At 38.1% G+C, this 26,864-nt stretch overlaps 2 protein-coding genes across 2 annotated transcripts in view; one reads left to right on the top strand and one right to left on the bottom strand.

Moving 5' to 3' along the window:
- The window catches only part of LOC109034077 (thyrotropin-releasing hormone receptor), a 61,676-nt gene that overhangs the window by 22,553 nt on the left and 12,259 nt on the right, over positions 1-26,864 (bottom strand). The gene's annotated exons all lie outside the window — the stretch shown is intronic.
- LOC109034078 (uncharacterized) lies at positions 4,298-20,325 on the top strand. The gene is made up of 3 exons (XM_019047013.2): positions 4,298-4,589; positions 10,548-10,715; positions 20,053-20,325. Exons 1-3 carry the CDS (start codon positions 4,395-4,397, stop codon positions 20,230-20,232), a joined length of 543 nt encoding a protein of 180 aa, XP_018902558.2. The 5' UTR covers positions 4,298-4,394; the 3' UTR covers positions 20,233-20,325.

The raw sequence follows: 26,864 nt of genomic DNA, 5'->3' as shown, positions 1-26,864 counted from the left end.
GGAACCTATTGAGGGAAGCGGGATGTTGCAATGGACGAAGGAGGTAGGTAATAGACTAACTAATGGCAACCCACGAGAGCCCCTTAGTAAGTCCATCTTTTTCTCCCTTAGTCTACAGGAACCACCCTTTTCAACCAATAGAATTGCTCCATATTCCCTTTGTCTTTTTTGTCTATAGCTTTGTCAGACTTCAATAATCAGCCCGCTGGCCACTTCATCACTAATTTCGTCAATACATCAAAATTACGCAGTCAGTCTCTCAGCCGGAAATGACGATTTGTATTGTTTGTTTTCTGGTCGACAAGGGGATTAAAATTACTGTGGGAACTCGGAGGCATTTTTATGTGTATTTTTAACCTTATTTATCCTTTTTCCCTGCGTTTGTTTTTGTTGAATTATCCGGGCTATTTTTGTGTACTGCTCTTATTTCCGGTTTATATTGGCTGTAAGACCTAAAACTGATATTGACGAAAATATTGATAGTGTGGCCAGGGCTTTTCAAAGACAAACAGACACGCCAGTGTTATACGATGGTCGTAGAATCCATTTTACTTTACTTCATACGATAAAAGGAGGGTTTACTTTATGGGCACTTCAAACCACGTCCACCATCTTTGGTTTTGGAATTTTGAAGATTTGAAAATAAAAAATCGAGTTTCCCGTCAAAAAGTCCCCCTGTTAACGAGTTTCACAAAAATCCAAACGACAGAGGCCGAGATAGTCTTTTAAGTCACGTCCGCCACCTTGGATTTTCGAATTTTGAAAATTTGAGTTCAACTTCAAAATTCCCGTCAAAAAATGCCATCTGGTACGAAACTTCACAAAAATCGATTGAATAAAAGCTGCATATCGTAGGATCAATATGGCTCTACACAGTGGTAAACAATACCAGTCAATTTACATACGGCAAGGCGCCTTCATTTTCGTCCGATACTGTGCAATACTTCCATGGCGGAATAGTTGCTCAGAGCGCCTTCAACAGTTTCACTTTGACTTGATGGCGGTAGATAATGATTCGTCGGAATTACGCTCTAGCGCGTGCACAATTATATATTCTCTCATCATTGACGGTGAGGTAAAAAACATTCATACCCCAATTTGCGACGTTGCAAGTTCCCCATTGCATATTTTATGCGGTAAACCAGACACTTTTAAATCTGGCGTGATATTTCTGAGATAGGATGAAAAGTATAATTTGAAAATTATTTTGCAATCAGGAACTACAATATCTGGCTCATCGTAAAAACAGTCATATCGACGGTGAAACTACCAAACCACGTATCTCGTTTGCGGTGTTTAAAAATCTACGCTCACATTTTATTTTTTTGAAGTAGACCAAATCAATATCATTCCTTGAAATTTTCACAGAATTTTTCCCGCACGAAGAGGAAAAATCACAGAAATTTGCAAGACTGGACGTTAAGTAGTTTTTCATTTAAAAAATAAAATATGACAGGAAGTCTGCGACGTCGCAAACCGAGATACGTGGTTTGGTAGTTTCACCGTCGATATACAGAGGGAAATATTGGTACGTAATTTGTTTCTGAACTGCGGCAGGATTTGTAGTTCGGGATTTCAAAATGCAATCCATTTCAATGTTCAATAAAAGTTGCTCTCTTCAAAAAGGGGAAATTATGTATAAGTAGTTAGGTATATTAAGGTAATTTGGAAGTTTGAGTTTATTATGCGACTCATTTCTTGTTCATCGTTCATAAGTAGGTGCCTTCGAACAAGCAGTAGCGAATCCAAAACTTATATCTCTCGAAGTAAAATACCCAATACTTGATAGCGTGAAGTTATATAAGCATTTTAGATGGACACAATGGACCTCTATACAATGTACGAATTTAAGCATTTTGATACATGTTTCTTAATCAAAATTTCACGTAAAACACGATTCGCGCAACAAAAATTACTGACACCAACTCCTAATGAAGATATTTACGTTTTTATTTCACATTGATCACGAGGAATTTGAGCTGCTCGCTCACAAGAAACTCAAAGCACTACGTGAATCAAATCGCGCACTACAACGGTTTCAGCGAGCTTCTCAATTGAGCAATGTTCATTTCCCACCATGTGTTGTTCAAACTATAAGAAATTTGCTATAGCTGAGCCAAAGCGTCAAGATTGAGGTTGCCAGATTTTCATATCGCAGAGACTGTCAAGATAACGTTTAACTCGCGATGTGAATCACGTAGAGCATTCAGTTTTCATGAGCGGGTGGTTTGAATTCACGCAAAAGTGAAGAGTGTAGAGTTTATTTCGGTAATTTTTGCTGTCTGCATCGTGTTCTCCGTGAAATTTTTGTTAAGCGACATGTATCAGAATGCTGAAATTCGTGCCTTGTCTAGTGGTCCATTACACCTTCTCTCATTGTTAGAGTGCCCCTGCTTGAGATGGCAGCATAGCACTCGACGTCTTTCTCCCCTGGTTCGGGAAACATCGAGTCAATAAAGCTTATTAAGTGGTCAAACTTTCGTTTTAGTCCCCACTTCTTCCACTGACGCGGCGTCTGAGGCAGCAGTGTCGTTTTGTTGAATGCTACTGGATTTTGGCCTTTTAAGTAATGTGGGGCTGAGAAATTTTTGAGTGAAACGACAACGCAGGGGAGGGTTGAAAAAAGAGATGATCAAAGCACCGGGTGGCGAAAGCCGGAATGGGATTCCGACGTAATTCGTAGGTGTTGTTTCTAATGAGATCTAACTCTTTGAGAGCCAATTATCCGGCAAGAAAGGCTCCAACGTTGTCTGATCACCCATTTTCATTTAATTCGAAAGACTATACTTTCGGCATCGATATCTTTGAAAAAAATCCGTGATTCCAATTTAAAGCTTACAATTCCTCTCTTTTGAAAAAAAAAACAAGACCAACAAAAAATTTTTCTGGATATTTTTTGAGGGGAATTTTCTATATACACTCAGAAATATTCATCGTAAATTTAATGCGGACATTTTCGTCAGTTTTATTGAGAATAATAATTGAAACGTGGTCAGAAGATCGTAGAACATTGCAACGAACTTATGTATTTTTTGATATGTAGATAGACACAAGAAAATACTTGGGGTGGTTGCGTCATACTGAAATGAAATTTCTTAGAAAAAAAAATTCGACATTAGCCATGGCCAAGGCGGCATATATATAATTCTCATTTCTCTACACTCATAACCAAATAACAGAGGTGATACGTGTTTTTTCATATACTTCCATTCTTTAAATAAATATACTAATATGAAATATCTCTAGATCTGGTATCGAAGGGTTTTTATTATGTCCACGAGACATATTGAGGGCGTTTTGAGGCTAGCAACTTACAGCAATAAGCGAAAAACGAGTGAGATAATCGAAGCTCAATGATATGAGTTCATCAACGACAAATTTTGGCAGAAGGTTATCAGATTATCTACATGCTCATTACGAGATACCGTTTGTTTTGGTTTTCCCTTCAACCAAGGACACAACGATTTTGGCAATGTTCATTTCCGTACCTCTAGTGTGACATTATTCGTAGTTCGGCAGTGACCTATCGATGTTAGGAAAGGGATTTTACTTATTTTAGTAGAGAATTTAATAGTGTTTTCCTATTGTTTCCTCAACTGTATGCCAATTGTTTCCAATGTGCTTTCCAATTGCTTTACAATGGTTTGCCCCTTGCGGTAATTAATAATACGGAAATCTGTGAATTAATGACGCTTCGGTGAAAAGCACTTTCCTATGATGGCCAAAATACGCTGTTTTGCAAAAATAATTATCGCACTCACATTTGTGTATGTTTTGAAGTTTGACTCGGTTTTGGTAAGTTTATTGTATTATATTTTAAACCGACAGAATAATTTTTCCAACATGATTCATTTGTACTTATGAGAACTTCGAGTTTCAATTTTTCTCGTCAATTCCGATAATTGAATGTCACTCGCTGTGCGTGAACATGTTGAAAAAATCAGGTGTCAATTATTTTGATTTGATCTGGTCTCTAAATATTACGAGTGAAAAATGAAATGTTATAATTCGATTTTGCGTCTCGCGAAAGCAATTTAAACTTTTTAGGTATACATGTGATATTTCAACTACAAATCACCTATATACTTCGAAATAGAAAAAAATCAATTGACACGTTCATGCACTTCAACTGCAGAACTAAGTTGTTTAAATTTTCTGCAATTATAGGAATTGTCATCACATTAAATTTTGAAAGTAAAAAAATTAAAATTGGACCAATTCTGTTTAACCTCCAATTATCTTCATGGTTCAAGTTCAGATAGCTTGAACTACATACATAAGATGTTGCCTAAAGCTGATAAGTTGCTTGAAATATTTTAATTATATTATTATGTGTGAGCAAAATATTTTGCGGAGTGCGACCACTTCATTTTAAAATACATTATTTATAATATATGTTATTATTTTACCTGTGTTATTTTCAGGGCTACCCATTTTACAAGTTGAATCAGGAGCGAATCGAAGTTGTTTTTCAAAATGCAACTTCCTTGAAAGTAACCTACGCTGAGATTCATAAAATCAACAAAACACTGACTGGCCTCAACTTTGCCGTGCAAATCGATGATGTCTCCCGAGCAAATGAATACTGGGTCTGTATTTTATTCACAGTCCATAATTTTGAGGCAAATCTGGTTTTGCTAATTGCAATTTTAGGCAAACTCCAATCTTTCTTTCTGCCGCTAAACATTCGCCTGAAAATCGAGGTTTGCTGGTAACATAATCGTACAGGTAATTTAAGTAGTCAAGAGGAGGCTAACAAAATTCTCGGCAATAACATATTTTGAGTCATTTTTCGACTTGCAGGCTGAAACGCAACGTAAATTAAATAATTTTATTGAGGCCAACCTTTGGTATTTCCACTTAAACTTTTTTTGATAAAAGTTTGTTAGGCCGTACGAATTGGGTTTCCGTGTAATAACGGCGATGTACTGCGACGTAACATTCGCGTTCTTAAGTTAAGTCCTGGTCCATCCAGTGAACTGAACGCGACTAAAGAGAAATATTTTAATAGTACTTCCAAGAGCTATCAAAAAGTGAGACCGGGCATTGCAAAGAAAATGAAATTGATTTTCAATGTGTGTATATTCTCGTCTCAATAATAGCCACCACCTTCTCGAAACTTGGCGATCTTGGATGAATGATATCAAAATGTGTATGACCTGCACTATGACCGATGTTGAATCGTACGGGTCATTCGAATTGGCTTAATACGTTACGGTGAAATTAGAGAGCAGAGAGTAAATTAGAGACGATGTTAGACTAACGAACTATTGTGGCGTGCTGCACCGTATGGAGATTACAGACTTTGTGGAAAAGTGAGGATTTACGAGTAGGATTTGACCGTCTTTTTCTATATGCAATTTGAAATGTAATACGCGGTTTTGTCTGCAAGCAACCTAGATACTAAAAAACAAGCAGTGAACTCCAACACAATGTGTTGATAAGGCGCGTCATTAACTCGCACATATCAACCCCTTTAGTTTTCATTTACAGAGATTTCAAAAAAGGCAAGCAGCACAACAGGAGAATTCACGATCCAACACTGCAAGGTCAACGACGCACCTTGACGAGACCGTGTATTGTGAATCTAGAAAGCTATTCGAACAAATTTAAGTTTTTTGATCCGCCTCAAGCAAAATCTTATCAGATTCTTGAGGAAAAGTGCTACGGAAAAATTTAAGCGAAGAAAGGAAAAATTCTGTCGAATTCCTAGAAGAAAAAGTCGATTTAAAGGTATTTTGGGGCTAAAATACCCAAATCACCGGTATTATAAATCCCGTTATATTATTGAAAAGAAATTGACTCGATATAAATGCAATTGTATTAAATATGTCTTGATTTTGTTATTTTAAACGTCTTTTCATGCAAAGAAGCTCAAGCATGTCCATGCTTTATTCATTCATGAATTGAAAGTAAGCAATCCACATCTCGAAAATCTACCGATTTGCCGTAAAAAATCGCAGAAACTTGATATACCAGGTCGATGTACCCACTCTTTGAATTTACCAATCAATTTAGTGAGTGCACGTAGGTATGTGAAAGTCAAAATGCTATAGTCATTTTGGGTGCATTCATTTTTCATGAAACAATTGTAAGTAATTTCAATCCCGAAAAACCATAAATTTTCCGTATAAAATCGAAAAAATCAAAATATGTCGACTCCCTGACGTGAAAATTGAATTCTACGTGTGAAAATACTTATGTATCGATATGCTGAACAGAATGCCCGCCTCTCCTCGTAATGTACAAACCGTTCCTATACTCATCTTAAAATTGTTCTCAGAGCTTTGTGTTATTATCAGCTTCCATTTAAACCCCGGTTTGATGGCCGAATCGGCTGCCCAAAAAGCAAGCCATTTTTGAAGGGCTCTATGAGAAATTCGTGATATTATCAGCTCTCAGGAAATCACCTCATGGGTAAAATTGCTGATATAAATCGAGTGCTTAAAATGATCGTATTCAAGAAACTAAGGCATTAAACTATGGAGTCAATTTCGTTTTAATAATATAACGGGATTTACTTGTCTTCAGGTCAAAACTCATACAAGGAAGCCCCTTGCAAGAGGCTAATTTTTTGTAATTTCACTCAATTTTTTCTCCTTTTTATAATTGAATTGCTTGTCACATTCTGAGGTCAATCATATTAAATTGTAATTTATACATTCCCCCCCCCTTCATTTTATTTTTTGTTTGGAGAAGTTTTGTTGATTTCTTCGGATTTCGAATACTGTAACTTCTCTTCTATTTGGCCGATTTTTATGAATGAGACCTCTTTTAATTCGTGTTTTAACGGAGAGTAAGGAAAAAATTGCTAAAAACTCGCGAAACAATTTTTTTTGAAAATTGGACGAATCCTAGCGTGACGGTGAAATGGTTAATGAAGCGTAAGTAATTGGGCGAGGGGCTGAGGATCCCGGCATCGCTTGGCAACCGTCATTAGCTATTGTTCGTCGAGACGCCGACGCAGTGAGCAGGAGCGTGGGAAAGAGAGGGGTAAGTGGATTCCTGTATGAGCCACGTTTAGCTAATGGTCTAATGAGTCTCGAGGCTCATCACAGATTGCACTTACACAGATTGCACTATCAGAGCACGGGTACCAACTTTTGGAAAGTCATAACCGAGGTTACAGATCTGTCAAAGCAACGTTTTGAACAAAACGGAGGAGTTAAATTCTCATTTCGAGAGTGCCGACCTGCTCAGCCATCCTCGAATCAATTCGCTTGATTCTGCTTATATATGCATATTTTAAATCAGCGCGTCGCATTCTTAGGCTTTTTTTGAAAAAACCAAGTAACGTAGACTCTTGGTATTCACTGCACATAAACTAATGAGCCCCAGAATGAGAAACAACTTTAAATCATAATTATTGATGGATAAATAAACTTTTTACACGCTTTGGAAAATCTCAGAAGTTCGCGGTAGTCACTTTTCGGTACGGAACTAAGGGACTCGGTTATTGTATCGAGCAGGGTTCGAAACGATCGCAAAGGCGGTATACTACGTATACGCGCCAAAAGCTTTCACAAATGAAGCCACGATAATTGTACTATACAATTCATTGTTATGGAGAGCCCACTTTATTACGTCTAGTAACGTACAATAAATTAGTCTACAATAATTATCAAAACAAAATTAAGGCTGAATGCATGAATAAGGTTGTCACTCTGTAAGGTAATTCCATTTACGACATCAATAATGCCAATTTAACCCCGAAGTCGTGGCAATCTTGCCCGTGTATTCAGCCCTATCTCTGTTCACAGAATTCGACTGATTACAGAGGTGGACTCACTCATAACCCTGAGTAGTGCCACCATTACGAACTCGGCTTTAGAAGCTTTTTATTAACTTTTGAGCTAATTTTAGACACAACCAGTGATGCCATCGCACTTCCCCAAAATGTCTTTCAAGAAAATAATTGCGCGGACCTTCAATCTTCCACCTCAGGAGGAACTCCATCATTAGCCAGTTTAGCAACATCGGTAGAGCAGAAAAGAAAAGTAGAAGTTCTCCCTTTGATTAAAGACTCTTGCCCCCACGTGATTTCTCAGTTTTCATTATTGTCTATGCTTCCTCTTGCCCCATTCGATTTTGCGAAGCTTTCGCGGGTGTCGGAAAAGTTGGGGCAGTGAACCTTCGCGCGAAACTCCTGCTTCCTTTTTCTTCCGATACGTTTCTCCTCCAGTTCCTCGCGTTTTGTTACATTGCACTGTAGCAAGGTTTGCCCAGAGACAAAAGATTTTTGAAACTCTGCACTGGCTCCCGGACCAACGTAAACGCTCTATGCGAGAGTTTGAAAATTTTAGGGTGCATCGGGAGCTAAGAGAGTCAATCCCTCATCTTTATTGCATTGAAAGTTTAAACTTGTCCTTGAAAATGTTCGTAAAGTTTAGTGCACTTCTGAAAAGTATTTGAAATTAACCCCCCTCCCCCTCAAAAGGGAGAAAGAAAGGAAGAGAAATTTGGTTACATTTCTGCAATTCTCAACGTACATCAATTTTCTATATTTATAAACTATCGGTTTAAGTACCTCGCAGGGGACGCTGACCATACGTCTCTCTCCTCACCGTGTGTCTCTATTTCCTTCGAGTTCTCCTTCAATCACTGTGATGGCAATATGTGTGGCTTGGGAACACGAATAGTTGCGCGTAGTACTGCCGCCTTCCTAAGGAAGAGCGCAATAAGAACATTCGAGAGTTTACAAATTTCCCTTGATAAAAAATGTATTTTTGACATATATGCATATTTTTCTTTGACGTTTTCAGATATTATAGATTAAATTGCGAACAAAATTGTGGGAAAATTTTGGAATTAAATATTCTAAATTTCCCCATTAAATTCGGTTTTTATCGGAGGAAACTTGGCAACGCCTGAAGGCTCATACGGCGTTCTTCCTTACTACGGCAGAGTAGTTTTGCCACTTTCGCTCAGTTCCAGGAAGGAACACATCTACTCTCCTTCCTCACTGCGTGTCTCTCATTCCGTAGAGTGCGCCTTCAATCAGCGTGATTTCAATCTGACCGGCTTGAGAGAGCACAAATAGTTGAGCGGGGCGATGTCTCCACTTGTTCTTAGTCTGACAAAAAAGACACTGACGTAAACAACAAAACCACGGACCTCGATCGCTATCATTCAAAATTCCTGCCTTTAATTTGGATTGAGAAGAGCACCATCAAGTTTTCTACGCCTAATCTCCATTCAGTTTTCTTAAATTGGGAGAGAAAAATCTGTCAAATCCTTGTGTAATGAGGTAATTTGGTCATCCTGCGAGGAGGGAATATCAGAAAAGTTATTAGCAATCGTCGTAGACTAATGCCGCAATCACACGCTGAATGTGGGAGTTGAATGGGGCTTGAATGTGGAAGTCATCGGCCCCCGACGCGCAAAATTCAGCAACGATTCTCAGCGACCATCGAATAATGTCGTTTTTGTCTGAACTATTCGAATAGATTTGATACTTATTTGGATGAAAATAACCCGAATAAGTGAAATTTCAGCTGTTGAGCGCTGAATGTTGACTGCCACATTCAGCTGCCAAATTCCGCGTGTGATTGCGGCACCAGACATACTTTCTAGTCCCGTCACTGCTACGCAGCCCAATGAACAATTTTCATAAAATATTGCCCGAGAAGATCCAAAGTGACAATAGAATTTTGACATTCCGTTTTTTTATTATACGCCGAAATAGTGACTGCAAGTAAAATGAGCCTGAGAGAAACCTTCGCCGCTCCGTTGGGTTGAACTCGAAAGAAAGAAAATGGGCATTGAGAAAATTTCCCCTTGATCGTGACCTTCAAATAAATGCGTGATGCGGCTCGGAGGAGATAGCTCACAATCCGCGTTCTTCCTCATTCGCATGATTGCTATGAACTTGAATGCAGAATGGATATTGAAAAAGTAACTTCCTTGCATCCAAACTAACCCGCTCCTTCATACTTCCACGATTGTAATTCCTTCGCACAAAACAAATAAGTTCCGGAATAAATTTGGTGGAACTTGTTGTTTGACTTCCGAAAGAAGTTTATATTACCATCGGATCAATACATCTTGAATCTTAAAGGCCTGCACGCTGCCACAAAATGCACCTTAAACCACTTCTCCTCCTGTCAAAACCCTATGATAGCGGCCATGTTCTTGGATGTGTGGCTGGCGTTTTTTATGAGTATTTCTTTCCTTTATTTTAATTGCAGAGGTGTGAACGGTGAAAGTTGCTGAAGCACCTCCATAAAATAAACAAATGCTACGACTACTTTCCTTTTTTTTCTTCAGGCCTTTTTCATATCACTCAAATTTTTGCAGGCAAAACCTGCTCCACTCAAGACTCCACTGCAAGACTTCCCTCTATAATTGCGAACAACTTAAATGTTATACATACAGTAGAAGAGTTAGTTGAAAAAATGCAATGCCCGCCAATTTTCCTTGAATGTTTAATAGTATGAGCAGCGTGAGAAAAGGTTTGGTATTATTGGCAACGTTCGAGAATATCTCAACCTCACTCGAAATCACAATACCGCAACCAGAAACAATGATTTGACAATTTTATTTTCCAGCTAAGACTTGATGGGTATGAGAGACTTGGAATGGAGTATATTTACAAGAAGAGTGCTTTTTCATATGAAATGCAGTTTTGTAGATTATTATCCGGGGACATTCTTCGCTTCAACAAAGCCTTGAACAAATTCGGTTATATCATGGAGTCTTGTGCAGCAGCTAAGAACGTAAGTATGAATCCGTATAGTTTATGTAATTCTTCAAATTTCACCTAGCTATGTAACAGAGATTTACCCTCTGGAAAAATAGCAAAAGTAGATATCGATGGCTATATCGAAGAAAAGCTCTCATCTTTTATTGAGAGATTGCAATCATCCGCTTATTGACGGTAAACTGTAAAATTGCGTATCTTGATTGCGGTGTTTCAAAATCTCCGCCCTTATTTTATTTTTGAAATGGAGACCAACTAATATTGTGGCTTTAAATTTTCACAGAATATTTCTCACATTGAACAGAAAAATCACCACAGTTTTCAAGAGGTTGAGATACGTGGTTTCGCATGTTGGTCATCGAAATGACATTTAGTAGGTATCCACGTAGAGAATAAAGTATGACAGACGGTCTGTAAACACCGTAAACCAAGATACGCATTTCTGCGGTTCACTATTGTTACTCTTTATTTGAACACAAAAAAATCATTCAACAGCTTTTCTTAAAATTTTGTGGGAAATCCTTTCCGCTCATTCAAGTAATAAAACATAAATTGCACATTTTTAAAATGTTCAAATAAGAACTCAAAAAACATGCATACAGCTAATCCGTGGTCTTGGTGGAAAAGTCAGACACAACCGAAATTCGATGATCTGCAGGGAGCAGTGATCGAAAGAAGCAAGCGATCTCACGTTCCTCCTTGTGCAGATGTAGGAAGAAGAAACCATAAACTCCATGGTTTTACTCAACCCTTTAAGCGTAATATGTTTGCTCTCTTCCAAAATATATCCGTAAGAATTAGAAAAATGGACAAGGTTGCGCTATGATGAGAATTTTACTCGATGGATATCTCAACGATGACGTTTGGACAATGACTTTACTGAGAGCCGTCAGATGCTCCTAAACCTGACGCTATCTATAGCTCTTTTTCAAAGCTAACCGTCATTCCCCTTGTCTCTGTTGTACCATCCTCATAGTTTTAAAAAACCTAATTGTAGAATTTACCACAGAAATTAGAACCCTTCATATTATGTTGGGTGCCGAAAATGTGTATGAGGCTGCAAGAATAAAACCCGATAGAGCGCTTTTCTTTTTCTGAATGCAACACGGACACCCATAGATCAGGTTTAGTTGCATCCCCATCCAGGCGTTGTCATCAATTTCGAGCTCAGAACACATTGATTTAGCGTCAAGATCAACTGACAAATGAGGTCCGAAGTCGGAATCCACCACTAACTCCGCAAGCAAACATGAAATTCAATGTCAACATTGATTTGATGAGTGATGAGGTGTTGCCGCCTTGCCCCGCGAACTCAGGATTTCATCATTCCCCGATAGTTGACAATGAATCAGATTTTGAATTTAAGCATTATGTCTCATTATGTTCCGTGTGAAATGATTAGCGAATGAAAACTGCTTGCATTAACCGGTGAACGAAATACGGCCGTTTCCATGCTCATAGATTCTAATTCATCTAAGGCAAAGCAAAACATACTTTTTGAAGTAAAAATTTGAGGTACGCAAGTATCGATTAATTTTTCCGTATGCTTAAACTTCCTTCACGAATTCTGAGTAAACTCACATCAAAGAAGGAAGAGGCTGACGCAAGTAATTTGCAAAGCGTATAAAGTAATCTTTTGCGGTTAATTTGATGCATGTTTTCAGTTCCTCTGATGCGGTTACCTTTTAGGTTCCCCCAAAAATTTGAAAAAGACATTTTAATCAGAAAATATAACAAAAAAAAAAAAAAAAAAAAAAAAAAAAACGCTTCGCCACTTCTATGCATGCGCCGATAGGTGGCTACAAATCTTTGTAAAATGCGGGTGGAAATGGAGCAAGATTTTTCAAAAAGTGAATAAAACATGGCAAAGACTAATACAGAAAATAAAAATTAAATTAAAGGAAGCAAAGTATAGTAAAACAGAGATTTTTGCATATCTGTCCAAACTAAGGCGCTTTTTCACGAGCGTTATCCTCCTAATCAAACTCGAATCAGTCGATATCAGTCTGAACGTGAATACGTCTCGGGTATAACATGAAAGTGCTGCAAAGTTCACATAACGAGCAGAGAAGCGAATTAAGTCGGTGCGTGAGAAAACGGATCCATTTGAATTCAAAGAATGACAAGAGATTAATCAAATTCCTTCAAAAGGAATGTCAAGCAGTAACTGAAAATCAAATAAAACAAATCACCTTGCCACGCTCCCTACGTATAGCACACGAGAGATGCATTTGCTCGTTTTAAACGAAAATAAATCCAACACCCTCACCTTATACAGCCGAAAATTCAAAAATGCGATGCTCCTCCGTCATAATATAGAAACACATAAAGAAACAATCCAAATGTGTTTAATAACCTACAAACCCCTTTCTACTAAACTACTGATTCCTGTTGAAAAAAAACCCGCAAGTAGACTGGTGCATGTATGACCTTCAACTAGCGAAATTAAAATGCGGTAGTTGGAGTGTGCCCACTCGTTTTAAATAAAGCCTTCAGTAACGTTAGTGGTCGAATTGAACGATCTAAAAGCATCAATGTTTACTTTCAATGTGGTGGTCACGATCATTATCGTAAAACATATCGTTACGAGGCTAATGCTACTTTACTGAAGTGAGGAACGGTCTCTCCATCCAAGTCGCCTTCAATCAACTTAGTAGGCAATGTTGGTTGCTTAGGAGTGGGAATAGTTGCTTGCAGCAGTGTGACAACGTTTCATCGTTTTATGCGCAGAATTAGCTGACCGATATCCCTCTCTTTATACGGTTCCGCACTCCGCGCGTATTCTGATCAGGCTGTTTTTAATAAGATGTCCAGGGAATTAAGAGGCTAAAAGTAAAAGATCCTTGCAGCACTTGAGTTAAGTTCATATCTTAGTATACTCTGCCAGTTTCCGTGATTGGCTGATGTTTCTCTAGCTTTATTACGATTTTGGCGCGTATACGTAGTATACCGCCTTTGCGATCGTTTCGACCCCCCACTCGATACAATAACCGAGTCCCTTAGTTCCTTACCGAAAATTGACTACCGCGAACTTCTGAGATTTTCCAAAGCGTGTAAAAAGTTTATTTATCCGTCAATAATTATGATTTAAAGTTGTTTCTCATTCTCGGGGTCTCTAGTTTATGTGTAATGAATACCAAGAGTCTGCGTTACTTGGTTTTTTTTTAAAAAACCTTAGAATGCGACGCGCTGATTTAAAATATGCATATATAAGCAGAAGCAAGCGAACTGATTCGAGGATGGCTGATCAGGTCGGCACTCGTTGAATGAGAATTTCACTTCTTCGTTTTGTTTAAAACGTTGCTTTGACGGATCTCCACAACGGTGTTATGATTTTCAAAATTTGGTACTCCTTGCTCTGATAGCCGGGGCCAGCAGGATAGTGGTAAGTGCAATCTGTGATGAGCCTCGAGACTCATTAGACCATGTGCTAACCGTGGCCCATACAGAAATTCACTCCCCTATCAGGCCAAAACAGTGCTCAGGCAGGCACAAAACCCAGGTAGTGTCCCGGTCCTGGCTCGGTTCGCCGCGTCGCTTCCCAGCTGAAGAACAAAAGGCGACCCTCGCGGTCCTCGTCACAGTCAGACCTAATTACTTTCACTCGATTACCCATTTCACCGTCACGCTGGGATCCATCAAATTTTCGAAAAAATTGTTTCGCGAGTACTTAACAATTTTTTCCTTACTCTCCGTTCAAAGACGAATTGAAAGAGGTCTCATTCATAAAAATCGGCCGAATAGAAGAGAAGTTACAGTATTCGAAATCCGAAGAAATCAACGAAACTTCTCCAAACAAAAAATAAAATGAAGGGGAAAAAAGAAATGTATAAATTACAATTAAATATAATTGACCTCAGAATTTGGCAAGCAATTCAACTATATAACGAAGAAAAAATTGGGAGAAATTACAAAAAATTCGCCTCTTGCAAGGGGCTTCCTTGTAAGAATTTTGATCTGAAGGCAAGGATTGAATACCAGCGCAATACACCATACAATACATGGTGTGCCTGAACGAAAATTTTTTTTTTGTGTCAAAATCGAAAATTCTTTATATTTTTTAACTACAGTGTCTCTTGAGTCGTTTAAGCCAAAAAAAATATTCCGTCAAGATTCTGGAAAGTAAAGGCGCTTTAAAAGTATTCTGGGGCTATGTATCCTAACTGTGTCCACACATGGTTTCTGTTCAGCATATCCATGTGTAAGTATTTTTACACGTAGAATCTAATTTTCACGTCAGGGAGTCGACACATCTCGATTTTTTCGATTTTATACGGAAAATTGATGGTTTTTCGGGATTGAAATTATTATTGTTTCATGAAAAATAAATGTACCCAAAATGACTATAGCATATTGATTTTTATATATTTGCACCCCCCACGAAATTGGTTGGTAAATTCAACGAGTGAGTGCATCGACCTGGTATATCAAGTTTCTGCAATTTTTACGGCAAATCGGTAGATTTTCAGGATGTAGATTGCTTACTTTCAATTCATGAATGAATAAAGCATGGACATGGTTGAACTTCTTTGCATGGAAATACGTTTAAAATAACAAAATCAAGACATATTTAATGCAATTACATTTATATCGAGTCAATTTCTTTTCAATAATATATCGGGATTTATAATAGGTACCGGTGATTTGGATATTTTAGCCCCAAAAATACCTTTAAATCGACTGTATCTTTCAGGAGTTCGACAGAACTTTTCCTTTCTTCGCTTAAATTATTCCGTAGCACTTTTCTTCAAGAATCTGATAAGATATTGCTGGGGGCAGATCAAAAAACTTAAACTCGTTCGAATGGCTTTCTACATTCACAATACACGGTCTCGTCAAAGTGCGTCGTCGAAGAGTTGGATCGTATGAATTCTCTTGTTGTGCTACTTGCCTATTTTGAAATCTCTGTAAATGAAAACTAAAGGGGTTGATATGTGTGAGTTAATGACGCGCCTTATCAACACATTGTGTTGGAGTTCACTGCTTGTTTTTATTTATTATTGTGATACTTTACTAGCTTAAGAAAAATATCAAACATTAACGAGAAAAAAAGAAGATGCTCTATGATAGGCTGTTACACGGCGGATGTAATCCATAAGCAAATGACGGAATGTCTAATGTTATACATCGGTCGCAACTGTAGCGCGGAATGACCGAACAGAGGAAAACGATTACAGAGCATGGTGTCAACGATCATGATGTCATCAAACAGTTTTTCTAAGTTTTTGTTGATACCATGATCATCCAAAGATAAAAAATTCTGCGTAACATGAAAGATGATCACGGTGTCAACGAAATTCAAAACTTTCCTCCATAACATCTTTTAAATTGTAAGTCTTGTTATTCTTGTGTTATTTACTCCTTAGTTTACTTAACCGAGCTTTATCTTACCTGACCTGGCCCAACTTCACCGAACCAAGCCCTCCCTGACCTTACCCTACTTAACTTCAACCTTACCGAATCTAACCTTTCTTATCCTATACTAATCTAGTCATACATGACACAAACCTCTCCTGGAGACTTAATTTAAATAGTTATCAAATAGAAAATAGTTTTACTTGTGAGGAGAATATTGGCGCGTATACGTAGTATACCGCCTTTGCGATCGTTTCGAACCCTGCTCGATACAATAACCGAGTCCCTTAGTTCCTTACCGAAAAGTGACTACCGCGAACTTCTGAGATTTTCCAAAGCGTGTAAAAAGTTTATTTATCCATCAATAATTATGATTTAAAGTTGTTTCTCATTCTGGGGGTCTCTAGTTTATGTGCAGTGAATACCAAGAGTCTACGTTACTTGGTTTTTTTAAAAAAAGCCTAAGAATGCGACGCGCTGATTTAAAATATGCATATATAAGAAGAATCAAGCGAATTGATTCGAGGATGGCTGAGCAGGTCGGCACTCTCGGAATGAGAATTTAACTCCTCCGTTTTGTTCAAAACGTTGCTTTGACAGATCTGTAACCTCGGTTATACTTTTCAAAAGTTGGTACCCGTGCTCTGATAGTGCAATCTGTGTAAGTGCAATCTGTGATGAGTCTCGAGACTCATTAGACCATTAGCTAAACGTGGCTCATACAGGAATCCACTTACCCTTCTCTTCCCCACGCTCCTGCTCACTGCGTCGGCGTCTCGACGAACAATAGCTAATGACGGTCGCCAAGCGACGATCCTCAGCCCCTCGCCCAATTACTTACGCTTCATTAACCATTTCACCGTCACGCTAGGATTCGTCCAATTTTCAAAAAAAATTGTTTCGCGAGTTTTTAGCAATTTTTTCCTTCCTCTCCGTTAAAACACAAATTAAAAGAGGTCTCATTCATAAAAATCGGCCAAATAGAAGAGAAGTTACAGTATTCGAAATCCGAAGAAATCAACAAAACTTCTCCAAACAAAAAATAAAATGAAGGGGGAAAAAAGAAATGTATAAATTACAATTTAATATGATTGACCTCAGAATGTGACAAGCAATTCAATTATAAAAAGGAGAAAAAATTGAGTGAAATTACAAAAAATTAGCCTCTTGCACGGGGCTTCCTTGTATGAGTTTTGACCTGAAGACAAGTAAATCCTGTCATATTATTAAAACGAAATTGACTCCATAGTTTAATGCCTTGGTCTCTTAAATACAATTATTTTAAGCACTCGAAAATTCATACCAGCAATTTTACCCATGGGGTGATTTCCTAAGAGCTGATAATATCACGAATTTCTCATAGAGCCCTTCAAAAATGGCTTGCTTTTTGGGCAGCCGATTCGGCCATCAAACCGGAGTTTAAATGGAAGCTGATTAAAACACAAAGCTCTGAGAAAAATTTTGAGATGAGTATAGGAACGGTTTGTAAATTACGAGGAGATGCGAGCATTCTGTTCAGCATATCGATACATAAGTATTTTCACACGTAGAATTTAATTTTCACGTCAGGGAGTCGACATATTTTGATTTTTTTCTATTTTATACGGAAAATTTATGGTTTTTCGGGATTGAAATTACTAACAATTGTTTCATGAAAAATGAATGCACCCAAAATGACTATAGCATTTTGACTTTCACATACGTGCACTCACTAAATTGATTGGTAAATTCAAAGAGTGGGTACATCGACCTGGTATATCAAGTTTCTGCGATTTTTTACGGCAAATCGGTAGATTTTCGGGATGTGGATTGCTTACATTCAATTCATGAATGAATAAAGCATGGACATGGTTGAGCTTCTTTGCATGAAAAGGCGTTTAAAATAACAAAATCAAGACATATTTAATACAATTGCATTTATATCGAGTCAATTTCTTTTCAATAATATAACGGGATTTATAATACCGGTGATTTGGGTATTTTAGCCCCTAAAATACCTTTAAATCGACTTTATCTTCTAGGAGTTCGACAGAATTTTTCCTTTCTTCGCTTAAATTTTTCCGTAGCACTTTTCTTCAAGAATCTGATAAGATTTTGCTTGAGGCAGATCAAAAAACTTAAATTTGTTCGAATAGCTTTCTAGATTCACAATACACGGTCTCGTCAAGGTGCGTCGTTGACCTTGCAGTGTTGGATCGTGAATTCTCTTGTTGTGCTGCTTGCCTTTTTTGAAATCTCTGTAAATGAAAACTAAAGGGTTTGATATGTGCGAGTTAATGACGCGCCTTATCAACACATTGTGTTGGAGTTCACTGCTTGTTTTTCTGTTTGTTGACACCGTGATCGTTGACACCATGCCATGGACCAAGAGAATAAATTAGGACCCCCAACTCCGGTTAGCGCTGACATCAGCGCTTCCTGGCAGAGGGTGTAGTGAACTAAACCGATGATTGGGTCTTCCTGTTTATATTTCCATGCACCACCTATTTAGGCTTATCAGTTATCACTCAGTTGTGCTCATAGAAGTTTCTAGCTCCTCGTATCCTCGTGGTCGCCCTGCAGTTTTGAAGAGTTTAGTGTGAAAAGTTTCCCATTTTCATTTCAATCTTCGTCAGTCTTCGTGTACATAAACTGGTATTAATGTGAAGTGTTATTTGTAACCGTTTTACTCAGCAGCAACTGCTGTTGAGAAAGCCAAAGGAAGTGTGTATGTAGTGTGCAGCAGGAATCAGGATTGTACTTTTAGCCGAAGGCGCCTCTCTGTTAAGTGAAATCTTTTTAGTGAGAAATAGTGTTGTACTGATAAAAATCAACTGAGTGTCACAAAATCAAAGATACTTGACTTCAAGCATTACCTTTAATTTGATTATTAGCAAGTCTCTTTGATTCTGCGTCAGAAGTTGACTGAATCATCTTTGCTCGTGTTTTGATAAGATACTTCAAATCAAAGTCTTTCGCATTGACCTCTGCAGGAGGTATGTATCTATACAATTTCATTAGTTTGCGAAAGTAAAATGTATTAAAGTATCTACACAAATAAATAAATCATAGATAAACAAAGAACATTGCATGGAATAACATACTATAGAGGTACGATCGTGGACTATTGTGGCGTTAGTTCACCGCACCCTCTGCCAGGTTCGCTGCAAGCGCGCAGTAACGGTTTTTAACACAGGATTCAATAGGGAGTTGGGAGTCCTTATTTATTCTCTTGGTCCATGACCATGCTCAGGACCCAATTTGGCTTTTACTACCTGAGCACGACGTCAACAATCGTTGACTTCACGATCAGATTTTGGGTTTGTTGACACCATGCAACATTACCATGAAAACTTTAATGAAAAGTATTTTTGAGTGATTTTAGTGGTACCGAGGCTTGTATTGTTAGGTCGTTTAACAGTAAATCGTTATCAGCGGATTTCCAAAGATAACAAGAGGAGGATATACAACGCTGTAGTCGAAAGTATATTAACATACGGATGTGAAGTTTGGCAGCTGAAGAAACGGACACAGGATATGCTAAGAGCAACGGAGATGGATTTCTGGAGAAGGTCGGCAGGAATTTCTACGAGAGATCGGGTCCGTAATGATAGAGTGCGTCAGATAATGGAAGTCGAAAATGACATCGTGTTCGACGTCATGACCAAACAACTTGTTTGGTATGGTCATGTCAATAGGATGACGGAAGAGAGGCTGCCAAAAAAGATGCTTGATTGGGTTCCTCCTGGGAGGAGACGTAGGGGACGCCCAGTGAGAGGTTGGCGACAGGGGGTATTAAATGAGATAAGAGATTGTCAACTCCCTGATGACCTGTGGGAAGACCGAGCTTTGTGGCGATTAGGCGTCGCACAGCGCCAAAGAGCGCTACAAAAGCGACTCATATATATATATATTTTTGAGTGATGAGTAAAATGCATGTCCTTACTTAGAGACTTAGACCCATTGTGACGAGAATAAATTACACCTAATGTGTCTAATATTTTTTTGAAATTCAACAGGACACTTACTATGTCAAAGATTTCTTCTTCGACGAGAGGACTCCGTTGCCACCCGAGGTTCCTGGAACCCATTGGAGATTTGATTTGAAATTTTACTCCAAGAAGGATCACGGCATGGTTTTTATGCAATATTATGTATCTGTTGAGAGAAAACATTTGTTTTCCAAGCCTAAAACCTAGAAGTATCATACTTTTTGTAGTTGCTATGATATTTTATAGTGTTTGTTGTTATCGAGTGCCCTAAAAGGGAGAGTAAAGGCCCTTAAAGATTCATGTCTAATTGCCTCAGTCATCTTATTCACACCGGTTAGCCTAGAACCCCAAAAATTGCGCCACTGGGTGAGCAGGTGTTGGTCAAATTAACTGCCTAAAATTTGATTTCAGTCTTTTAGAGTGGCGTTATTTTTTTGCATTTTTATATTGAAAATAATTTAATCCAAACCATACCAAATTTGACAAACAGGTTCAACGTAATAAGAAAAGTAGGAGAAACGTCGCATTGGTTATAGGACATTTTGTCAACGATTTCTTGTCCGCGCACCTGTTTTTTCCAGTAATTTACGTCCACACGTTTTTTCGGCACGGGAGTTTTGGTCCACGTGCCAGTTGAGATCCGAAGTTAATTGGCCCACATGTAAATATAAACGACAATTGCTCACGACATTTTGGATGAAAATGTCTTGGAAGTCATGGGAATGTCTTGGAAGAATGAGGGTTTGCTTGTTTTTTTTTGTTTTTTTTGTTTTGTCTGTTTGGTCCAACGGAGAATAATATATAGTTGAGCGTTTTGGTAAACATGGTGGAGCGTCAATTTCACGAGACGAAATTCACCAAAACTCTCTACACCTCTTTGGTGTAACAGGACTTAATTATCTTTCAAGAAATTCTCCACTTATTATACCTGAACCGGATAAACCTCTATATATGCCTCAGCTAAAGGCTCTTAGATTTCTCCTGTATACGATAAGTATCTTCATTTATTTTCCGAGGAAAGATCTGTGCTTTTAAAGGATGCCTGTCATTCTTAATACGTTCAATTTCGTATAATACTGTGCAACACCTCTGTTGTGTAATAGTTGCTTCAGGCGCCGCCTCACGGCGGGCGGGCGGCCTGCGCGAAACGCGCATTGGCGCCTACAAACCTAAGTGGATACTTCAAGCATTGTGCAATGCGTGAAGTATCCACTTAGGTTTGTAGGCGCCAGTGAACCTCTCGCGCCTACAAACCTAAGTGGATACCTCAAGCATTATGCAATGCGTGAAGTACCCACTTAGGTTTGTAGGCGCCAGTGAGCCTCTCGCGCTGTCAGCACGCCGCTCCGCTCTGCTCGGCTTTAATATTTATACTCGCATAGACAGCGTTTTTTTAACTCATGATTTTGAAATGTTTGCACACTCTGCATTGATTATTCTCATTTAAATTAATAGGGAAAATATATGTATCAATTTATCAAAGGAGAATAATAATATAATATGTGTTTTTCAATATTGGTGGCTCTGTGTCAAATTTAACGATTTCCAAAGCACTTTAATTTTTTCTTTTACATTTTGTGCTTTTATTGTGCTGCAGTGAGGTGTACGCGCAACCAAACGCTCAAAATTTGACGTATTTGACTCTAACAGATCGATGTACAAATGGGTTAAAAATAAAGATAACGTGCTTCTTGGTTTTTTTTTCCTCTTGTATTCATTTTTGCAGTTTCTGTTGGCACAACTGCGGCTCATTGAGATTAATGTCGCTTGAAAAATGTTTTAAAAATATTTGCCACGTTTTAAAAATATAAATGCTTTCAAAATGAAGTAATAATTTCGTAAAGAAAAAATTAAAAAAATAAAAAAAAGTACCTATACATAATATATAAGGTGTATTGTACATCGAATATTTTAAGGATAGAAATAAAACCAAATTTTTACCAATGACAAATTAAAAAGATGATTCAAAAGGAGAAAATAATAACATTTCGTTTAGAAAATGAGGAACCATAACAACACCTTCTTCTCTCTCAATTTCTCATTTCCATATTGTCATTATAATTTTACATACCGACTAAAATATAACGCTTGGACCAAGTCACCGTTGCTTATTTTACGTGTGAGCGTAAACTACTGGACAAAAAAGGTGCGCGGCCAAAAAATCGTTGACAAAGTGTCCTGAAACCATCGCATCCGAGAACAGTTCCGATATCGATATCGAATAATGCGATAATTCTCCTCTAAAAAAGTCCTGTCTTTATTACGTTCGATTTGTTTGTCAAAGTTGGTAAATAAATTATTTAGTCTCGTGACAACAGAAATACGATCTCAAAATTCGATAAAAATGACAGGTAGCTGAAAACATGGAACTAATCTATGCGATATATGGCATGTCGTTCTGACACAAAATATGGCGTCCACCGAATAGCCATTGGCATCAACTCAGGTTCTCACCTCAGGACTCGAGGTCGTAATTTATTTTGCGAATAAGATCCCCTCAAAAATTTTATGTTGGTATTTAATTCAAGAGTCAATTTTAGCCATTTTCGGACTACATATAGGCTTCACGGGACGAAGCATCCATGATCTCCTAATTCAGATACTTTGCATTCTCATAAAAATGCGTCATTTTAATTCAAAATATTCATCCACTTTCATCAACGTTTGCCTCTCTAAAGGCCTAGATACACACGGCGATTAATCGCCGCGAGTTAAAGACGGAAGCCAATGGAGAGCCTTGATTTCGATCCATTGACGTCGATATATCGAAACGTGCATTGGCGCCTACAAACCTAAGTGGATACTTCAAGCATTGTGCAATGCGGGAAGTATCCACTTAGGTTTGTAGGCACCAGTGAGCCTCGCGCTGGCAGCACGCCGCTCCGCTCTGTTAGGCTTTAATATTTATACTCGCATAGTCAGCGATTTTTAACTCATGATTTTGAAATGTTTGCACATTCTGCATTGATTATACTCATTTAAATTGATGGGGAAAAAATATGTATCAATTTATCAAAGGAGAATAATACTATAATAATATGTGTTTATTTTGCGATCCATTGACGTCGATGTATCGAAATCAAGGCTCTCCATTGGCTTCCGTCTTTCACTCGGGGCGATTATTCGCCGTGTGTGTCTAGGCCTTTGCACCGTACGTCATTTTTGTCCTATCTGTTATACAATTTCAAAAAAAGAGTGTTTAAATGCACCTTTATTTCCCGTTTTCCCCTTGTTTATCTCTTGTTAAATGCACCCTGGCCTTTCTTTTGATTTGTCAATAATGCAACGTTAAAGCTCATTTTCCAGCTGACATATTTCACGACAAGGGTTTCCGACCTTTGTATGCGTGGCGTCTCTTTCTTCCGTGAAATTTCATCCGGCCAATGCACGCAACGACGATTTGCACGCGGAAAACAAGCTTCCTATTCTTCCAGAAAATTCTCTCGGGCCGGAGGGTTCTGTCCCGATCCTGGCGTGCGTAAAGGATTCCGCGGAATTAATATCAAGTAAACAACAGGACGGAATATTACGTCGCCTTGCGACATCGGCGTTGCGATATTTTTATCGAGAGGCTCCTCTACAAAACCCAAACTATTTGCTTTCTTAATGATACCGTCACCTTCCGGCGAAAGTATGTATCACAAGCGCCATGTGACGTTAGAAAGTTTCCGCTGCCATTTTATTTTTTTACAGAGAAACTGTTGGTTGAATCTGTTTTAAAATTTCACTGAATTTTATCTGTAGCACAAAGAAAACTCAGTGGAATTTTCGGAAAACTTCGTTTAAAAATTTCCTCTATATAAAAAAAAAAAAAAAAAAAATGGTGGCAGAAGATTTTGAACGTCCCATGGTGCTTGCGATCGGCCGGAAGGTGTCGTTTAGGTACATTTTAGATACATTTGATATGAACATGGGTAGGAAGCAGTTTGGAATCGTGTGACAAAATTGAACCATTGTGGATTTTTTTTCTTTTTACGTTACGTAAATTTTGAAGCAGTGAAGCCAGTTTAATGCACTACAAGAGTATCCTCGTCGGCTTTTAGGTATCAAATATGATGAGCAGGACGTTTACTGAACACACAGAACATAATTAACGACGTGCATGCTTGCACAAACGTTCAAAATAATTTGTGTCGTTTCTTTACTAGTTAGTAAGTTTCAAAGTAACGAAACCGTCAAAAAAGCGTCAAACTAAGATTTTACAATGTACTTACACAAAATTAGTCTGAAAATGCTGTCTTGGAGTGAACTTTCTGTGTCAAAAATATCGACGATCTGCTATGTGCCCTTGAGTAGAGAAAAATATGTATAACTTCAAACAATTTTTCAATTAAATTTATCAGTATTCCTGACAGTGTTATTCATTATAATATTGAAATTTCTTATTCGCATTTTGTAAAGCTCAAATACGTTTGAATAATCAGATGTTACTTTTAAAGAGCCACCTAATAAACTTTCCAACAGTAGAGCCTTTTTGGTCTTTTTTTGGCAGCCCGCTAATTTCTTTGAAACGTGGCTGAAATGGAAGGTTGTGATAATAGACGCCTCTTACCACAGTGATAGCTCGAGCTTGAGGGTGGTTTTAGCCAAACAGCAAAATACAAAATTTCCATTCTCAATAAACATGAAGGTATATATTCTCTTGCCAGAAATTATGGAATTCGCACACAAAAAAATATAATGGGGTTTTTCCCCATCAAATTTTTCCATTTTAACGACTTCGCAAGTGTCCATACCCCCCCCCCCCCCAGCGCAATGTACTGTGAGGCTCTCTTTCATTGTTCTCTGACATTTAAAAAAAATTATGTTCGTAAAAATTTCACATGTTATTTCGGATCACACTTCGCTTATTGATCAAGTCTACTGACGTATGCTCCACTGATCTGTCGTACAGAGGAAGAACGCCGTATGAACTTTCGAGAGTTACCAAATTTCCCCTGATAAAACATGTATTTTTGACAACATTCATGCATATTTTTCCTCGAAATTTTCAGATGTTCTAGATTAAATTGCGTAAAAAATTGTCTGAAATTTTTAGAAAATTATATTCGCAATTTTTCCAGTAAATTCGGTTTTTATCGGAGGGAACTTGGCAACGTCAGAAGGTTCATACGGCGTTCCTCCTCATCACAGCAGGGATCCAATCGTGCAGTCAATGTTCGTGTTTATGAAAATAAATACGGAACTACGACAACATTGACTCCTCCACTGTCAACAAGTATAAGTTGATGGAGGTCCGACGGAACACGAACGACAGTCAAAGGCTCATGAATACCGATGAGCCTTTCAATTCTGCGACCGTCCATGATTATTTGCGGTCCTTTGAGAAGCTGTCCCTTCCGTGTACGTTCAACCGATGGAAACTCCAATGTTAGATGAGCCTCTTCAAGTCCCTAAGCTTCATCCCGAGCTGCTAAGTTGAGCAGAGTGCTAATGGATCGCTTTTAGCATGAAGCTCTTCAACAATTCTGGATTTACGAATCAGCTCGTACACTATTTCTCGTGCCTGTACACAGTTAAAAATTTCCGTATTTCGTGTTACTCTGTGTTACTTTTTATTGGTGTTAGATCAACCCGAAGGAAAGGTTGCTCTACACAATTTTATGTTGAATCGACCCAAATTCTAGGTTACTCTGAGACATTGGGGCATGGAGAAGGCAGAATTCATGAAGTCTTGTTTTCTTTCCCACAATCAGAGGTTGCGATTTGCGATTGGCCGGCGCATTGAATTACCACCGATGTGACTCAGGCTCGATCCTGGCGTCTGGTGCCTAATTTTAACGAGGTCGCAGATTTTTAACCCAAAGATTGGTGAATTTTACGCAGGAAAAACTCACACAAAAAAACTAACCAACAATTTGTGTAACTTCGTACTTAACTTCCCATATTAACACAACATTTTTATTACGTTTCATAACTGAGTAGAGACGAGATGATTCATGGTAACACTGACTGAAAGTCAGCACCACGCATTTGAAACACAAAAAAACCTCGTATTTACGAATCTATAAATTTGTAGGGCGCTTTTTGGTTCAAAGGACTTGAACCTTCTGTCACACGAACCAACCTCTTTGGTCAATAAAACCGCACTCCAGTTGGATAAACCAAAGTTTTGAATCATAGGCTTGGAGCGCCTTCAAATTCCGACCATACTCCGAATTTTCCAGGCAGTTAGTTTAGATGCCTATCCGAACCAAACTCAACTAAGGTTACTCACACTCGCGAGTGTGCCAATTGGTACGATGCATTCAAGAAGAAGAAAAGGAAGAAAAAGAAGAAGAAGAAAAAGAAGAAGAAGAAGAAAAAGAAGAAGAGAAAGAAGAAAAGAAGAAAAGAGAAAGAAGAAAAAGAAGAAAAAGAAGAAGAAGAAAAAGAAGAAGAAGAAAGAAGAGAAGAAGAAGAGAAAGAAGAAAAAGAAGAAAAAGAAGAAGAAGAAAAAGAAGAAGAAGAAGAAGAGAAAGAAGAAAAAGAAGAAAAAGAAGAAGAAGAGAAAGAAGAAGAAGAGAAAGAAGAAAAGAAGAAGAAGAAAAAGAAGAAGAAGAAGAAGAAGAAGAAAGAAGAAGAAGAAGAGAAGAAGAGAAGAAGAAAAAGAAGAAAAAGAAGAAAAGAAGAAGAAGAGAAAGAAGAGAAAGAAGAAAAAGAAGAAAAGAAGAAGAAGAAGAAAAAGAAAAAGAAGAAGAAGAAAAAGAAGAAAAAGAAGAAGAAGAAAAAGAAGAAGAAGAAGAAGAAGAAAAAGCAGAAGAAGAAGAGAAAGAAGAAAAGAAGAAGAAGAAAAAGAAGAAGAAAAAGAAGAAGAAGAAAAGAAGAAGAAGAAGAGAAAGAAGAGAAAGAAGAAAAAG

This window comes from Bemisia tabaci, chromosome 4 (genome assembly GCF_918797505.1).
Source record: "Bemisia tabaci chromosome 4, PGI_BMITA_v3".
Classification (NCBI taxonomy): Eukaryota; Metazoa; Arthropoda; class Insecta; order Hemiptera; family Aleyrodidae; genus Bemisia; species Bemisia tabaci.
The sequence above is the reverse complement of the archived record's forward strand: the minus strand, read 5'-3'. Positions and strand labels throughout refer to the sequence as shown.